At 48.2% G+C, this 17511-nt stretch overlaps 1 protein-coding gene and 1 long non-coding RNA gene across 2 annotated transcripts in view; one reads left to right on the top strand and one right to left on the bottom strand.

Annotated features, from left to right (window-relative positions):
* The window catches only part of LOC135051089 (uncharacterized), a 57527-nt gene extending 54077 nt beyond the window's left edge, over nucleotides 1-3450 (top strand). The window contains exon 2 of the long non-coding RNA XR_010242030.1: nucleotides 2963-3450. This is a non-coding gene — a long non-coding RNA (uncharacterized LOC135051089). The remainder of the gene's footprint in view (nucleotides 1-2962) is intronic.
* A 1312-nt stretch (nucleotides 3451-4762) lies between these two features.
* LOC135044260 (glutathione S-transferase Mu 5-like) overlaps nucleotides 4763-17511 on the bottom strand; it is a 59101-nt gene continuing 46352 nt past the window's right edge. The window contains exon 8 of the mRNA XM_063955192.1: nucleotides 4763-5020. Coding sequence (XP_063811262.1) covers nucleotides 4928-5020 — 93 coding nt within the window. The 3' untranslated portion in view covers nucleotides 4763-4927. The remainder of the gene's footprint in view (nucleotides 5021-17511) is intronic.

The raw sequence follows: 17511 nt of genomic DNA, 5'->3' as shown, positions 1-17511 counted from the left end.
GGACCCCTCCCAATTTACATCTGGTAAATTAAAGTCTCCCATGATTATGACTTCTCCCTTTAAAGCCATTTTAGAGATGTCCAACAATAGGTTCCTGTCCAAATCCTGCCCCTGGCCTGGTGGTCTATAGATCACTCCAATGCGAATAATGTCCTATTTCCCGGTTTCTGTGGTGACCCAAAGGGCCTCAGTTTTGTCCTCAATATTTTTTTATTAAAGTAGCATTTATGCTTTTTTTCACATACATTGCTAAGCCTCCTCCTATTCTTCCCATTCTATCCTTCCTAAATAAATTGTATCCTGGTATAGCTATGTCCCAGTCATGATTCTCATTGCACCATGACTCAGTAATTGCAACAGTATCCAGGTTATCCCTTGTCATTATCGCAATTAGCTCTGGAATTTTGTCTCCTAAGCTCCTAGCATTTGCACACATAGCTAAGAATTTTGTCTGTGCCTCTGTTATTAGTAGCCATGTCCAGACAGTACAAAATAAATGACAAGTTTAAAGTTGAAATTACCTGTTTGGTGTTGTTGTTCAGTGTTTAGTATTTTTTTTTCACTAATCAGGAATCACACTCTGTCCTTTACACCACGACTACACCTCACTAAATGTAAAGATATAGGGGGTCATTCCGAGTTGATCATAGCTGTGCAAAATTTTGCACAGCTACGATCATCTTTCCTGAGATGCGGGGGGGCACCCAGCACGGGGCTAGTCCGCCCCACATGTCAGTCCAGCCCCCCTTGCAGAAGTGCAAAGGCATCGCACAAACGGCGATACCTTTGCACTGCAGGAGTAACTCCCGGCCAGCGCAGCTTTTGCGTCACGCAGCCGCTGCGGCCCTCCCCCTTTCGGTCCGGCCACGCCTGCGTTGGCTTGACCGCGCCTACGAAACAGCGGCCAAACGCCGCCGCTTCACGCCCTCCTGCCCATCGATTGCCTCTGCCTGTTAATCAGGCAGAGGCGATCGCTATCCTGCTACGGCCCTCGGCCATCCCGCATGCACTCTCGCACTATGGCACCTGCGCATGCGCAGCAGGGACCCGTTCGCTCTGCTGCGTTAAAACACAGCGAGCGAACGGGTCGGAATGACCCTCATAGTACACCTGTCCACAAATGGTCAAAAGAGGTAAACACCAGACAGCATGAAGTAATAAAACGGTTTCACTGAACAACTTCCCCACACATGCAATGCCAATTACAAGCAATTCATTACATCAAAAACATACACGAGTTTACATAATAGAGAATTGTAGTGAGTAGATTGGGGATGTCTTTTCTTATAGGCCCTACACACTGGTCGAACTCATTGAAAGATATGAACGATCTCGTTCATTAATGAACAAGATACCGTTCATATCTTTCAGTGTGGAGGCACCAGCGATGAACGATGCGCGGCCCCGCGCTTGTTCATCGCTGGTGCCCAGTCGGCTGTGCATGCAGGCCAACATGAACGATCTCGTCCATATTTCCCTGCACTTCTATGGAGCCGGATGACGGGGGGAGTGAAGAAACCAGCGCTACCAGCCGTATACTAGACTTTAAATAGCAACAATTGCCATGTGAATGCAATGATTGCTAACTCCACCCAATACAAACCCCCTTTAAAGCTAAGGCCATAAATTAGCTTAGACCAGTGGTTCTCAAACTCGGTCCTCAGGACCCCACACAGTACATGTTTTGCAGGTAACCCAGCAGGTGCACAGGTATATTCATTACTCACAGACACATTTTAAAAGGTCCGTAGGTGGAGCAAATAATTTCACTTGTGATTCTGTGAGGAGACCTGCAAAACATGGACCGAGTTTGAGAACCTGTGGCTTAGATAAACAGGCATTACAAACCAATAAGGCAGCTAACTAAATCTTTACAAATAGCAAAAAAAAAAATACCCATGCAAAAGATGAAAAAGAGTGAAGGAGAAAGACTTACCTGATATGTTCGTTTATGACCATCATTCTGTGAGAGCTATATAAAGGGGGCAACCCCAAAGCTCTTTATTTGGAGACGGCCAATATCACTGTGGATATTTTAAACAATATGCCTTCATTCTATACACCATTGTGAGTGTTTGGGAAGGGGGATTCCCCTATAATCTAGATTTAGTTCTCAGTTTTGTTATTTATGGTGTTAATTACCCCCATAATCATACTGTATTACACGAGGATCTGTCTGCGTTCTGTATTTTTCTATGTACATCCGAACACACACTGAAAATGGAAGTAGCTAACAGACCAACCTTATTCATATTTATGGGAAGTGTATCCATATCACATGTGATTTATGAGCGCATTGGCTCTATAACTGATTGTAATTCTTTTATGCTGTTTTTTATGGGATTGGATGTAATCCTATTTCATTTATACGGCAAAGGCTGCTTGTTATGAGCGCAGAGAGATTGATCATTTTATTACTACTATTTATGATTAGGACTAGCAACCTGCAAGGAGACGCGGTGCACTAATTGGGGTTACTGGTCATGTTACGTAAAAAACAACACTCAAAAAGTAAAAAAAATGCCATGTTGACCTTTTCATACTGTGACCTGTCCCATGTCGACCATTTTCAAGTGTCAACCTTTTCCTTGTGTTGACCATGTTAATGTCGACCTATTGACTGTCAACCTAATCCATGTGGACCCATTGATCCATAACCCTCAGGGTGATATGTGGGACTGAATTAATGTGTACAAAAGTGCAGCAGCATCTGTTTAAATCAGCCAAATCAGGCAGTGTGCGTTTCACTTTTCATCTCACCTCAATGCCTCTTTCCACACCTAAAACCACCTGTTACCATGGCTCTGCTCCAGTGCTTTTGTGAGTGATTAATGCCTTAAGAAATGGCTCAGAATACAGAACACATAATAAAGCAGAATTGTATTGTAAGAGACTTACTGTATATTCTCACAGGGATCACAGACATATCTTATACTCCAATTGTATATGTGTTCCATTCTAGGGGCAGCTCCAGAACAAAGGCTGTGAAAAGCAATTTACAGTACATTGAAGCGTACAGAATTTGATTCTACTTCAGGGAAGCATGGAGATCTGCTCAATACAAGCAGTGCCACAACGTAGTGTAACATGATGTACTGTAAATCACAATGTACTGTAACTGGCATAACTGAATGGTTGGGAAAATACAGGTGCAATCATTTACAATTATAAGCTCTGCAGCATCAGATTCATTTCAAAGCTTTTATTAATTCCTGTTAAATGGAGAAAGGGCCTGATTCTGAGTTGAACGTAGCTGCTAAACACTGATGAATCTCTCAGATTTTAGCATACTGGACATGCCAAAGAAAGACAAATAAATCAATCTGTGACACCACTTGCGCAGGATTAGTCATATCGGACACCACTGCTGCAAGCGGATTGAATGAACCACACTTTAGGGCAGATGTACTAAGCTTTGGAGTAATAAAGTGGAGAAACAAAAAGTACCAACCAATCAGCTCCTGTCATTTTTCAAACACAACTTGTAGCATCGTAATTAGGAGCTGTCCCCATTTAAGAGAAACGGGACTCACAGCGGTAAATTTACTAAATTCCCACGTTTCAGCCGAATCCAACCAAGATCAATCTTGGTTGGTATCTCTGCAATTTCCAAGTCTATTATTCAGTAAACATACCCGGTAAATTACTAAGCTCCCGTTTTTCTATCTATCGTGTTTTCCGAAGTCGATGTAATTCGTAATCCAGAGTATTTTATGGTGGGGGGACGTTTTGTAAAACACTGTTGAACATGACACAATGAAGCCTGGCTGGATAAGTGAGATGCGTGCTGGACATAATTGTGTAAAATAATGAAACAGTTTAAAAATAGAAAGAAAACTAAGATCCCCCTCCCTCACTGATCCGTGCAGGATTCTCCAAACAGGCCAGCTAAATGGTATCTGAAAGATTTATTTCTCTACCAATTCCATATTTCCAGTGTGTGTGTAATGTTGGCAGTGATTGAGAATACAAATTCTGAGTAAATTCCAGTGTTCTATGAGGTGAATGTGAAAATACAACCGTGTTTGGCCACTGATGGTCTATTTGTTCATACATGTATGACCAGCTGTGTATCTCAATACAAATTGGTTAGACTCTGCCGAGATTTCTGTTTAATAAATTAATGAGATGCAATCTCAAATTAAATCGGGAGCTTAGTAAATTTACCCCTCAGGGCGGCAACCCAGTGAATGCATGGGACTGTCCGAACTCATAGGGAGTGTAGGCTGACTTACTTGTTCAATCGTAGCATAGAGATGGGATGCCTGCTTCAGATTGATCTTTTGCACACAGCACTGCGTAGTTACATACACCTTTAAATGCCCTTTTTTTATACCTTTCCATCTTCACCACAAACTACATCTCACACTCCTATTCAAACAAATTAATTATTTATGCTAGCTCAGAGAAAACATATTCAACCCACCCCCTCAACATAAATGCTCACTAGATGATCTCCTCATAATCCTGTTATCACAGCTGATCATTGTTACCCAAACGCCCCCTCAAACACCAGCCAGAATCACCATTAGAATCCTAAAAAAATACTCCCCCTTATGCAGTCACCAATAACCAGCCATACTATCTTTATTCCCTCACTGCTCTTCATTGCAAGGAAACAGGCCATACATCAGCGCTCTCCACAATCACGCACCTCGTTCTCCAAACCCAGCAGCTCTCGGATGGAACAATTCTGAGTAAAGATCTACTAACTGTACAATCTACATACATATCTTTTCATACACGTACTGACTGTAGCCAATTCTATTCAACATTTATTTTAATCTTGTTCACAAAAAGATAACCGTTCAGTAACATATGTATTAGGATGAACAAATTAGGTCTTGCAGAAAACATGAAATCATGGAAGAAAAAAAGAAGTCTTCACAATGTTAGTGGGTGAAATGGTCAAATACGTGGAACAAGATTATTTTTTGTTGCTCCAATATGCTGTTTTGTTGTTAATTGGGGTCTTCCTAAAGCGGGGTGATTTCATGTATGCAGCAATAGCTGGCAGAGCCTGGACGGAAAAGAGAAAAAAAATAAAATAAATAGTCCACTTGAAACGTTAGAGTTTAATAATATTTGTTAAAATAAGATTTTACTTACCGATAAATCTATTTCTCGAAGTCCGTAGTGGATGCTGGGGACTCCGTCAGGACCATGGGGATAGCGGCTCCGCAGGAGACAGGGCACAAAAGTAAAAGCTTTAGGATCAGGTGGTGTGCACTGGCTCCTCCACCTATGACCCTCCTCCAAGCCTCAGTTAGGATACTGTGCCCGGACGAGCGTACACAATAAGGAAGGATTTTGAATCCCGGGTAAGACTCATACCAGCCACACCAATCACACCGTACAACCTGTGATCTGAACCCAGTTAACAGCATGATAACAGCGGAGCCTCTGAAAAGATGGCTCACAACAATAATAACCCGATTTTTGTAACAATAACTATGTACAAGTATTGCAGACAATCCGCACTTGGGATGGGCGCCCAGCATCCACTACGGACTACGAGAAATAGATTTATCGGTAAGTAAAATCTTATTTTCTCTGACGTCCTAGTGGATGCTGGGGACTCCGTCAGGACCATGGGGATTATACCAAAGCTCCCAAACGGGCGGGAGAGTGCGGATGACTCTGCAGCACCGAATGAGAGAACTCCAGGTCCTCTTTAGCCAGGGTATCAAAATTTGTAGAATTTTACAAACGTGTTCTCCCCCGACCACGTAGCTGCTCGGCAGAGTTGTAATGCCGAGACCCCTCGGGCAGCCGCCCAGGATGAGCCCACCTTCCTTGTGGAATGGGCCTTGACAGATTTAGGCTGTGGCAGGCCTGCCACAGAATGTGCAAGTTGAAATGTGCTACAAATCCAACGAGCAATCGTCTGCTTAGAAGCAAGAGCACCCCAGTTTGTTGGGTGCATACAGGATAACAGCGAGTCAGTTTTCCTGACTCCAGCCGTCCTGGAAACCTATATTTTCAGGGCCCTGACAACATCTAGCAACTTGGAGTCCTCCAAGTCCCTAGTAGCCGCAGGTACCACAATAAGCTGGTTCAGGTGAAACGCTGACACCACCTTAGGAAGAAACTGGGGACGAGTCCGCAGCTCTGCCCTGTCCGAATGGACAATCAGATATGGCTTTTGTGAGACAAAGCCGCCAATTCTGACACTCGCCTGGCCGAGGCCAGGGCCAACAGCATGGTCACTTTTCATGTGAGATATTTCAAATCCACAGATTTGAGCGGTTTAAAATGTGATTTGAGGAATCCCAGAACTACGTTGAGATCCCACAGTGCCACTGGAGGCACAAAAAGGGGGTTGTATATGCAATACTCCCTTGACAAACTTCTGGACTTCAGGAACTGAAGCCAATTCTTTCTGGAAGAAAATTGACAGGGCCGAAATTTGAACCTTAATGGACCCCAATTTGAGGCCCATAGACACTCCTGTTTGCAGGAAATGCAGGAATCGACCGAGTTAAAATTTCTTCGTGGGCCTTCCTGGCCTCACACCACGCAACATATTTTCGCCACATGTGGTGATAATGTTTTGCGGTCACCTCCTTCCTGGCTTTGACCAGGGTAGGAATGACCTCTTCCGGAATGCCTTTTTCCCTTAGGATCTGGCGTTCCACCGCCATGCCGTCAAACGCAGCCGCGGTAAGTCTTGGAACAGACCTGGTACTTGCTGAAGCAAGTCCCTTCTTAGCGGCAGAGGCCATGAGTCCTCTGTGAGCATTTCTTGAAGTTCCGGGTGCCACGGCCTTCTTGGCCAATCCGGAGCCACGAGTATAGTTCTTACTCCTCTACGTCTTATAATTCTCAGTACCTTGGTTATGAGAAGCAGAGGAGGGAACACATACACCGACTGGTACACCCACGGTGTTACCAGAACGTCCACAGATATTGCTTGAGGGTCTCTTGACCTGGCGCAATACCTGTCCAGTTTTTTGTTCAGGCGGGACGCCATCATGTCCACCTTTGGTCTTTCCCAACGGTTCACAATCATGTGGAAGACTTCCCGATGAAGTTCCCACTCTCCCGGGTGGAGGTCGTGCCTGCTGAGGAAGTCTGCTTCCCAGTTGTCCACTCCCGGAATGAACACTGCTGACAGTGCTATCACATGATTTTTCGCCCAGCGAAGAATCCTTGCAGTTTCTGCCATTGCCCTCCTGCTTCTTGTGCCGCCCTGTCTGTTTACGTGGGCGACTGCCGTGATGTTGTCCCACTGGATCAATACCGGCTGACCTTGAAGCAGAGGTCTTGCTAAGCTTAGAACATTGTAAATTGCCCTTAGCTCCAGTATATTTATGTGGAGAGAAGTCTCCAGACTTGATCACACTCCCTGGAAATTTTTTCCCTGTGTGACTGCTCCCCAGCCTCTCAGGCTGGCATCCGTGGTCACCAGGACCCAGTCCTGAATGCCGAATCTGCGGCCCTTTAGTAGATGAGCACTCTGCAGCCACCGCAGAAGAAACACCCTTGTCCTTGGAGACAGGGTTATCCGCTGATGCATCTGAAGATGCGATCCGGACCATTTTTCCAGCAGATCCCACTGAAAAGTTCTTGCGTGAAATCTACCGAATGGAATCGCTTCGTAAGAAGCCACCATTTTTCCAAGGACCCTTGTGCAATGATGCACTGACACTTTTCCTGGTTTTAGGAGGTTCCTGACTAGCTCGGATAACTCCCTGGCTTTCTTCTCCGGGAGAAACACCTTTTTCTGGACTGTGTCCAGAATCATCCCTAGGAACAGCAGACGTGTCGTCGGAAACAGCTGCGGTTTTGGAATATTTAGAATCCACCCGTGCTGTAGTAGAACTACTTGAGATAGTGCTACTCCGACCTCCAACTGTTCTCTGGACCTTGCCCCTATCAGGAGATCGCCCATTTTCTTTGAAGAAGAATCATCATTTCGGCCATTACCTTGGTAAGGACCCGGGGTGCCGTGGACAATCCAACCGGCAGCGTCTGAAACTGATAGTGACAGTTCTGTACCACGAACCTGAGGTACCCTTGGTGAGAAGGGCAAATTGGGACATGGAGGTAAGCATCCCTGATGTCCCGGGACACCATATAGTCCCCTTCTTCCTGGTTCGCTATCACTGCTCTGAGTGACTCCATCTTGATTTGAACCTTTGTATGTAAGTGTTATACTATTTCAGATTTAGAATAGGTCTCACCGAGCCGTCTGGCTTCAGTACCACAATATAGTGTGGAATAATACCCCTTTCCTTGTTGTAGGAGGGGTACTTTGATTATCACCTGCTGGGAATACAGCTTGTGAATTGTTTCCACTACTGCCTCCCTGTCGGAGGGAGACGTTGGTAAAGCAGACTTCAGGAACCTGCGAGGGGGAGACGTCTCGAATTTCCAATCTGTACCCCTGGGATACTACTTGTAGGATCCAGGGGTCCACTTGCGAGTGAGCCCACTGCGTGCTGAAACTCTTGACGACCCCCCCCACCGCACCTGAGTCCGCTTGTACGGCCCCAGCGTCATGCTGAGGACTTGGCAGAAGCGGTGGAGGACTTCTGTTTCTGGGAATGGGCTGCCTGCTGCAGTTTTCTTCCCTTTCCTCTATCCCATGGCAGATATGACTGGCCTTTTGCCCGCTTGCCCTTATGGGGACGAAAGGACTGAGGCTGAAAAGACGTTGTCTTTTTCTCCTTTATACGGCAATACTTCCATGTGCCGTTTGGAATCTGCATCACCTGACCACTGTCGTGTCCATAAACAACTTCTGGCAGATATGGACATCGCACTTGCTCTTGATGCCAGAGTGCAAATATCCCTCTGTGCATCTCGCATATATAGAAATGCATCCTTTAAATGCTCTATAGTCAATAAAATACTGTCCCTGTCAAGGGTATCAATATTTTCAGTCAGGGAATCCGACCAAGCCACCCCAGCGCTGCACATCCAGGCTGAGGCGATCGCTGGTCGCAGTATAACACCAGTATGTGTGTATATACTTTTTAGGATATTTTCCAGCCTCCTATCAGCTGGCTCCTTGAGGGCGGCCCTATCTGGAGACGGTACCGCCACTTGTTTTGATAAGTGTGTGAGCGCCTTATCCACCCTAAGGGGTGTTTCCCAACGCGCCCTAACTTCTGGCGGGAAAGGGTATACCGCCAATAATTTTCTATCGGGGGAAACCCACGCATCATCACACACTTCATTTAATTTATCTGATTCAGGAAAAACTACAGGTAGTTTTTTCACACTCCACATAATACCCTTTTTTGTGGTACTTGTAGTATCAGAAATATGTAACACCTCCTTCATTGCCCTTAACAAGTAACGTGTGGCCCTAAAGGAAAATACGTTTGTTTCTTCACCGTCGACACTGGAGTCAGTGTCCGTGTCTGTGTCGACCGACTGAGGTAAAAGGACGTTTTAACGCCCCTGACGGTGTTTGAGACGCCTGGACAGGTACTAATTGGTTTGCCGGCCGTCTCATGTCGTCAACCGACCTTGCAGCGTGTTGACATTATCACGTAATTCCTTAAATAAGCCATCCATTCCGGTGTCGACTCCCTAGAGAGTGACATCACCATTACAGGCAATTGCTCCGCCTCCTCACCAACATCGTCCTCATACATGTCGACACACACGTACCGACACACAGCACACACACAGGGAATGCTCTGATAGAGGACAGGACCCCACTAGCCCTTTGGGGAGACAGAGGGAGAGTTTGCCAGCACACACCAAAAACGCTATAATTATACAGGGACAACCTTTATATAAGTGTTTTTCCCTTATAGCATTTTAAATAAGATTTTACTTACCGATAAATCTATTTCTCGGAGTCCGTAGTGGATGCTGGGGTTCCTGAAAGGACCATGGGGAATAGCGGCTCCGCAGGAGACAGGGCACAAAAAGTAAAGCTTTTCCAGATCAGGTGGTGTGCACTGGCTCCTCCCCCTATGACCCTCCTCCAGACTCCAGTTAGGTACTGTGCCCGGACGAGCGTACACAATAAGGGAGGATTTTGAATCCCGGGTAAGACTCATACCAGCCACACCAATCACACCGTACAACCTGTGATCTAAACCCAGTTAACAGTATGATAACAGCGGAGCCTCTGAAAGATGGCTTCCTTCAACAATAACCCGAATTAGGTAACAATAACTATGTACAATTTATGCAGATAATCCGCACTTGGGATGGGCGCCCAGCATCCACTACGGACTCCGAGAAATAGATTTATCGGTAAGTAAAATCTTATTTTCTCTATCGTCCTAGTGGATGCTGGGGTTCCTGAAAGGACCATGGGGATTATACCAAAGCTCCCAAACGGGCGGGAGAGTGCGGATGACTCTGCAGCACCGAATGAGAGAACTCCAGGTCCTCCTTAGCCAGAGTATCAAATTTGTAAAATTTTACAAACGTGTTCTCCCCTGACCACGTAGCTGCTCGGCAAAGTTGTAATGCCGAGACCCCTCGGGCAGCCGCCCAAGATGAGCCCACCTTCCTTGTGGAGTGGGCCTTTACAGATTTAGGCTGTGGCAGGCCTGCCACAGAATGTGCAAGTTGGATTGTGCTACAGATCCAACGAGCAATCGTCTGCTTAGACGCAGGAGCACCCATCTTGTTGGGTGCATACAATATAAACAACGAGTCAGATTTTCTGACTCCAGCTGTCCTTGCAATATATATTTTTAATGCTCTGACAACGTCCAGTAACTTGGAGTCCTCCAAGTCACTTGTAGCCGCAGGCACTACAATAGGCTGGTTCAGATGAAATGCTGACACCACCTTAGGGAGAAAATGCGGACGAGTCCGCAGTTCTGCCCTGTCCGAATGGAAAATCAGATATGGGCTTTTGTAAGATAAAGCTGCCAATTCTGATACTCTCCTGGCAGAAGCCAGGGCTAGAAGCATGGTCACTTTCCAAGTGAGATATTTCAAATCCACCTTTTTTAGTGGTTCAAACCAATGAGATTTTAGAAAGTCCAAAACCACATTGAGATCCCACGGTGCCACTGGAGGCACCACAGGAGGCTGTATATGCAGCACTCCCTTAACAAAGGTCTGGACTTCAGGGACTGAAGCCAATTCTTTTTGAAAGAAAATCGACAGGGCCGAAATTTGAACCTTAATAGATCCCAATTTGAGACCCATAGACAATCCTGATTGCAGGAAATGTAGGAATCGACCCAGTTGAAATTCCTCCGTCGGAGCACTCCGATCTTCGCACCACGCAACATATTTTCGCCAAATTCGGTGATAATGTTGCACGGTTACTTCCTTCCTTGCTTTAATCAAAGTAGGAATGACTTCTTCCGGCATGCCCTTTTCCTTTAGGATCCGGCGTTCAACCGCCATGCCGTCAAACGCAGCCGCGGTAAGTCTTGAAACAGACAGGGACCCTGCTGAAGCAAGTCCCTCCTTAGAGGTAGAGGCCACGGATCTTCCGTGATCATCTCTTGAAGTTCCGGGTACCAAGTCCTTCTTGGCCAATCCGGAACCACTAGTATCGTTCTTACGCCTCTTTGCCGTATAATTCTCAATACTTTTGGTATGAGCGGCAGAGAAGGAAACACATACACCGACTGGTACACCCAAGGCGTTACCAGCGCGTCCACAGCTATTGCCTGCGGATCTCTTGACCTGGCGCAATACCTGTCCAGTTTTTTGTTGAGGCGAGACGCCATCATGTCCACCATTGGTCTTTCCCAACGGGTTACCAGCATGTGGAAGACTTCTGGATGAAGTCCCCACTCTCCCGGGTGAAGATCGTGTCTGCTGAGGAAGTCTGCTTCCCAGTTGTCCACTCCCGGGATGAACACTGCTGACAGTGCTATCACATGATTCTCTGCCCAGCGAAGAATCCTTGCAGCTTCTGCCATTGCACTCCTGCTTCTTGTGCCGCCCTGTCTGTTCTCATGGGCGACTGCCGTGATGTTGTCCGACTGGATCAACACCGGTTTTCCCTGAAGCAGAGGTTCCGCCTGGCTTAGAGCATTGTATATTGCTCTTAGTTCCAGAATGTTTATGTGAAGAGACGTTTCCAGACTCGTCCATACTCCCTGGAAGTTTCTTCCTTGTGTGACTGCTCCCCAGCCTCTCAGGCTGGCGTCCGTGGTCACCAGGATCCAATCCTGTATGCCGAATCTGCGGCCCTCCAATAGATGAGAACTCTGCAACCACCACAGAAGAGACACCCTTGTCCTTGGAGACAGGGTTATCCGTAGGTGCATCTGAAGATGCGACCCTGACCATTTGTCCAACAGATCCCTTTGGAAAATTCTTGCGTGGAATCTGCCGAATGGAATTGCTTCGTAAGAAGCCACCATTTTTCCCAGGACTCTTGTGCATTGATGTACAGACACCTTTCCTGGTTTTAGGAGGTTCCTGACAAGCTCGGATAACTCCTTGGCTTTTTCCTCCGGGAGAAAAACCTTTTTCTGAACCGTGTCCAGAATCATCCCTAGGAACAGCAGCCGAGTTGTCGGCATTAACTGGGATTTTGGAATATTCAGAATCCACCCGTGCTGTTTTAGCACTTCTTGAGACAGTGCTAATCCCATCTCTAGCTGTTCTCTGGACCTTGCCCTTATTAGGAGATCGTCCAAGTATGGGATAATTAATATGCCTTTTCTTCGAAGAAGAATCATCATCTCGGCCATTACCTTTGTAAAGATCCGAGGTGCCGTGGACAATCCGAACGGCAGCGTCTGAAACTGATAGTGACAGTTTTGTACAACGAACCTGAGGTACCCCTGGTGTGAGGGGTAAATTGGAACGTGGAGATACGCATCCTTGATGTCCAAGGATACCATAAAGTCCCCCTCTTCCAGGTTCGCTATTACTGCTCTGAGTGACTCCATCTTGAACTTGAACTTCTTTATGTACAGGTTCAAGGACTTCAGATTTAGAATAGGCCTTACCGAGCCATCCGGCTTCGGTACCACAAAGAGAGTGGAATAATACCCCTTCCCTTGTTGTAGAAGAGGTACCTTGACTATCACCTGCTGAGAGTACAGCTTGTGAATGGCTTCCAAAACCGTCTCCCTTTCGGAGGGGGACGTTGGTAAAGCAGACTTCAGGAAACGGCGAGGTGGATCTGTCTCTAATTCCAACCTGTACCCCTGAGATATTATCTGCAGGATCCAGGGATCTACCTGCGAGTGAGCCCACTGCGCGCTGTAATTTTTGAGACGACCACCCACCGTCCCCGAGTCCGCTTGAGAAGCCCCAGCGTCATGCTGAGGCTTTTGTAGAAGCCGGGGAAGGCTTCTGTTCCTGGGAAGGAGCTGCCTGTTGCTGTCTCTTCCCTCGACCTCTGCCTCGTGGCAGATATGAATAGCCCTTTGCTCTCTTATTTTTAAAGGAACGAAAGGGCTGCGGTTGAAAAGTCGGTGCCTTTTTCTGTTGGGGAGTGACTTGAGGTAGAAAGGTGGATTTCCCGGCTGTAGCCGTGGCCACCAAATCTGATAGACCGACTCCAAATAACTCCTCCCCTTTATACGGCAAAACTTCCATATGTCGTTTTGAATCCGCATCGCCTGTCCACTGTCGCGTCCATAAAGCTCTTCTGGCCGAAATGGACATAGCACTTACCCGTGATGCCAGTGTGCAGATATCCCTCTGTGCATCACGCATATAAAGAAATGCATCCTTTATTTGTTCTAACGACAGTAAAATATTGTCCCTGTCCAGGGTATCAATATTTTCAATCAGGGACTCTGACCAAACTACCCCAGCACTGCACATCCAGGCAGTCGCTACAGCTGGTCGTAGTATAACACCTGCATGTGTGTATATACTTTTTTGGATATTTTCCATCCTCCTATCTGATGGATCTTTAAGTGCGGCAGTCTCAGGAGAGGGTAACGCCACTTGTTTAGATAAGCGTGTTAGCGCCTTGTCCACCCTAGGAGGTGTTTCCCAGCGCTCCCTAACCTCTGGCAGGAAAGGGTATAATGCCAATAATTTCTTTGAAATTATCAGCTTTTTATCAGGGGCAACCCACGCTTCATTACACACGTCATTTAATTCTTCTGATTCAGGAAAAACTATAGGTAGTTTTTTCACACCCCACATAATACCCTGTTTAGTGGTACCCAGTGGCGGATTTAGGGGGGGGGGCACCAAGGCACGTGCCCCCCCTGTCATTTTTAACAGTCTGCGCTGCTACACGCACCCGGCACCCGACATGTCCCCCTCTCCTGTTAGTTGCTGCTCTGCATGTGTGTGTTCCTCCTCCTGATTGGCTCCCTGGAGAAATGTGACCTGCAGTCAGTGCAGGTCAGGAGCCGAGCAGGAGGAGGAACACAGATCCAGGCCACGGCGGCGGCTGAGGGACAGTGCACCGCTGCCGCCCGCCGCCGCTGGACAGCGCACCGCTGCCGCCCGCCGCTGAGGGACAGCGCACCGCCGCCGCCCGCCACCGCTGAGGGACAGCGCACCGCCGCCGCCCGCCACCGCTGAGGGACAGCACCAAGGAACAGTGCACAGCAGCGCAAGGGTCCGGGAGAGCAGCCGCCAGCCGAGCAAGAAGACGACGCCTGCCTGACTGGCCCTGCTTTCTACTGGTGAGTGGTCTTTTGTTTGGGGAGGGGGGGGGGGTGACCCGGGGACGGGATAGAATAGTTCTGCTGCCTGCTGTGAGTGGTCTTTTGCTGGGGGGTGATCTGGGGAGGGAGAGAATGGTGCTGCTGCCTGCTGTGAGCGGTCTTTTGCTGGGGGGGGAGTGGGGGTGACTGGGAGAGGGAATGGTGCTGCTGCCTGCTGTGAGCGGTCTTTTGCTGGGGGGGGGGGGGTGACCTGGGGAGGGAGAATGGTGCACTTTGAGCGCGGTTGATTCTATATCCGAGTGGGAGAAGGGAGCTTCTGACGTACTTAGGGGAGGAGATACGTCACCAGGGGGAGGAGCTACGGGCAAACAGGGTACCCGAAAAGTACCCTCGCGGGCTCGCTTCGCTCGCCACCTGATTACTAAATGTAATAGTTGGTGGCGTGGATAGTAGAGGAACTATCCCGCTGGCATAGCTCCTCCCCCTGATGGAGATGGTCCCTTAGCCCACTTGTTTCTAGCATCTACCCTTTGAGCACATTGAGCACTTGACCACACACCCTCACACAATTGGTCACACCCACTAAAACTTGGTCACGCCCACTCCACTTCTGACTCCACCCCTCCTTGATAGCACAACCACTTATGGTGCCCCCCCTGTAATTTTTTTCTGGATCCGCCCCTGGTGGTACCTGTAGTATCAGCTAAATGTAACGCCTCCTTCATTGCCAAAATCATATAACGTGTGGCCCTACTGGAAAATACGGTTGATTCGTCACCGTCACCACTGGAGTCAGTGCCTGTGTCTGGGTCTGTGTCGACCGACTGAAGCAAAGGGCGTTTCACAGCCCCTGACGGTGTTTGAGTCGCCTGGACAGGCACTAATTGATTGTCCGGCCGCCTCATGTCGTCAAACGACTGCTTTAGCGTGTTGACACTATCCCGTAGTTCCATAAATAAAGGCATCCATTCTGGTGTCGACTCCCTAGGGGGTGACATCCTCATATTTGGCAATTGCTCCGCCTCCACACCAATATCGTCCTCATACATGTCGACACACACGTACCGACACACAGCAGACACACAGGGAATGCTCCTAACGAAGACAGGACCCACTAGCCCTTTGGGGAGACAGAGGGAGAGTTTGCCAGCACACACCAAAAGCGCTATATATATATATCAGGGATAGCCTTATAATAAGTGCTCCCTTATAGCCGCTTTGTTATATCAAAATATCGCCATAAATTTGCCCCCCCCTCTCTGTTTTACCCTGTTTCTGTAGTGCAGTGCAGGGGAGAGACTTGGGAGCCGTCCTGACCAGCGGAGCTGTGAGAGGAAATGGCGCTGTGTGCTGAGGAGATAGGCCCCGCCCCTTTTCCGGCGGGCTCGTCTCCCGCTATTTAGTGAATCCAGGCAGGGGTTAAATATCTCCATATAGCCTCTGGGGGCTATATGTGAGGTATTTTTAGCCTTTATATAGGTTACATTTGCCTCCCAGGGCGCCCCCCCCCAGCGCCCTGCACCCTCAGTGACTGCGTGTGAAGTGTGCTGAGAGGAAAATGGCGCACAGCTGCAGTGCTGTGCGCTACCTTTAGAAGACTGCAGGAGTCTTCAGCCGCCGATTCTGGACCTCTTCTGACTTCAGCATCTGCAAGGGGGCCGGCGGCGCGGCTCCGGTGACCATCCAGGCTGTACCTGTGATCGTCCCTCTGGAGCTGATGTCCAGTAGCCAAGAAGCCAATCCATCCTGCACGCAGGTGAGTTGACTCCTTCTCCCCTCAGTCCCTCGCTGCAGTGATCCTGTTGCCAGCAGGAATCACTGTAAAATAAAAAACCTAGCTAAACTTTTTCTAAGCAGCTCTTTAGGAGAGCCACCTAGATTGCACCCTTCTCGGCCGGGCACAAAAATCTAACTGGAGTCTGGAGGAGGGTCATAGGGGGAGGAGCCAGTGCACACCACCTGATCTGGAAAAGCTTTACTTTTTGTGCCCTGTCTCCTGCGGAGCCGCTATTCCCAATGGTCCTTTCAGGAACCCCAGCATCCACTAGGACGATAGAGAAATATATATAGTCATATCGCCAAATAAGTGCCCCCCCTCTCTGTTTTAACCCTGTTTCTGTAGTGCAGTGCAGGGGAGAGCCTGGGAGCCTTCCCACCAGCATTTCTGTGAGGGAAAATGGCGCTGTGTGCTGAGGAGAATAGGCCCCGCCCCCTTTTCGGCGGGCTTCTTCTCCCGTTTTTCTGAGACCTGGCAGGGGTTAAATACATCCATATAGCCCCCAGGGGCTATATGTGATGTATTTTTAGCCAGAATAAGGTACTATCATTGCTGCCCAGGGCGCCCCCCCCCAGCGCCCTGCACCCTCAGTGACCGCTGCTATGAAGTGTGCTGACAACAATGGTGCACAGCTGCAGTGCTGTGCGCTACCTTATGAAGACTGAAAAGTCTTCTGCCGCCGGTTTCTGGACCTCTTCACTTTTCGGCATCTGCAAGGGGGTCGGCGGCGCGGCTCCGGGACGAACCCCAGGGTGAGACCAGTGTTCCGACTCCCTCTGGAGCTAATGGTGTCCAGTAGCCTAAGAAGCCAATCCATCCTGCACGCAGGTGAGTTCACTTCTCTCCCCTAAGTCCCTCGATGCAGTGAGCCTGTTGCCAGCAGGACTCACTGAAAATAAAAAAACCTAACAAAACTTTTACTCTAAGCAGCTCTTTAGGAGAGCCACCTAGATTGCACCCTTCTCGGCCGGGCACAAAAATCTAACTGAGGCTTGGAGGAGGGTCATAGGGGGAGGAGCCAGTGCACACCACCTGATCCTAAAGCTTTTACTTTTGTGCCCTGTCTCCTGCGGAGCCGCTATCCCCATGGTCCTGACGGAGTCCCCAGCATCCACTAGGACGTCAGAGAAAAGTGATGTCAGGTCATGTTAGAGCCGGTTTGGGTCTATAGTGTTTATCCGTTGCTTTGCTTTCCAGGGAAAT

Source organism: Pseudophryne corroboree, chromosome 2 (assembly GCF_028390025.1).
Source record: "Pseudophryne corroboree isolate aPseCor3 chromosome 2, aPseCor3.hap2, whole genome shotgun sequence".
Lineage (NCBI taxonomy): Eukaryota > Metazoa > Chordata > Amphibia > Anura > Myobatrachidae > Pseudophryne > Pseudophryne corroboree.
This window is presented reverse-complemented; position numbering and strand designations above follow the sequence as displayed.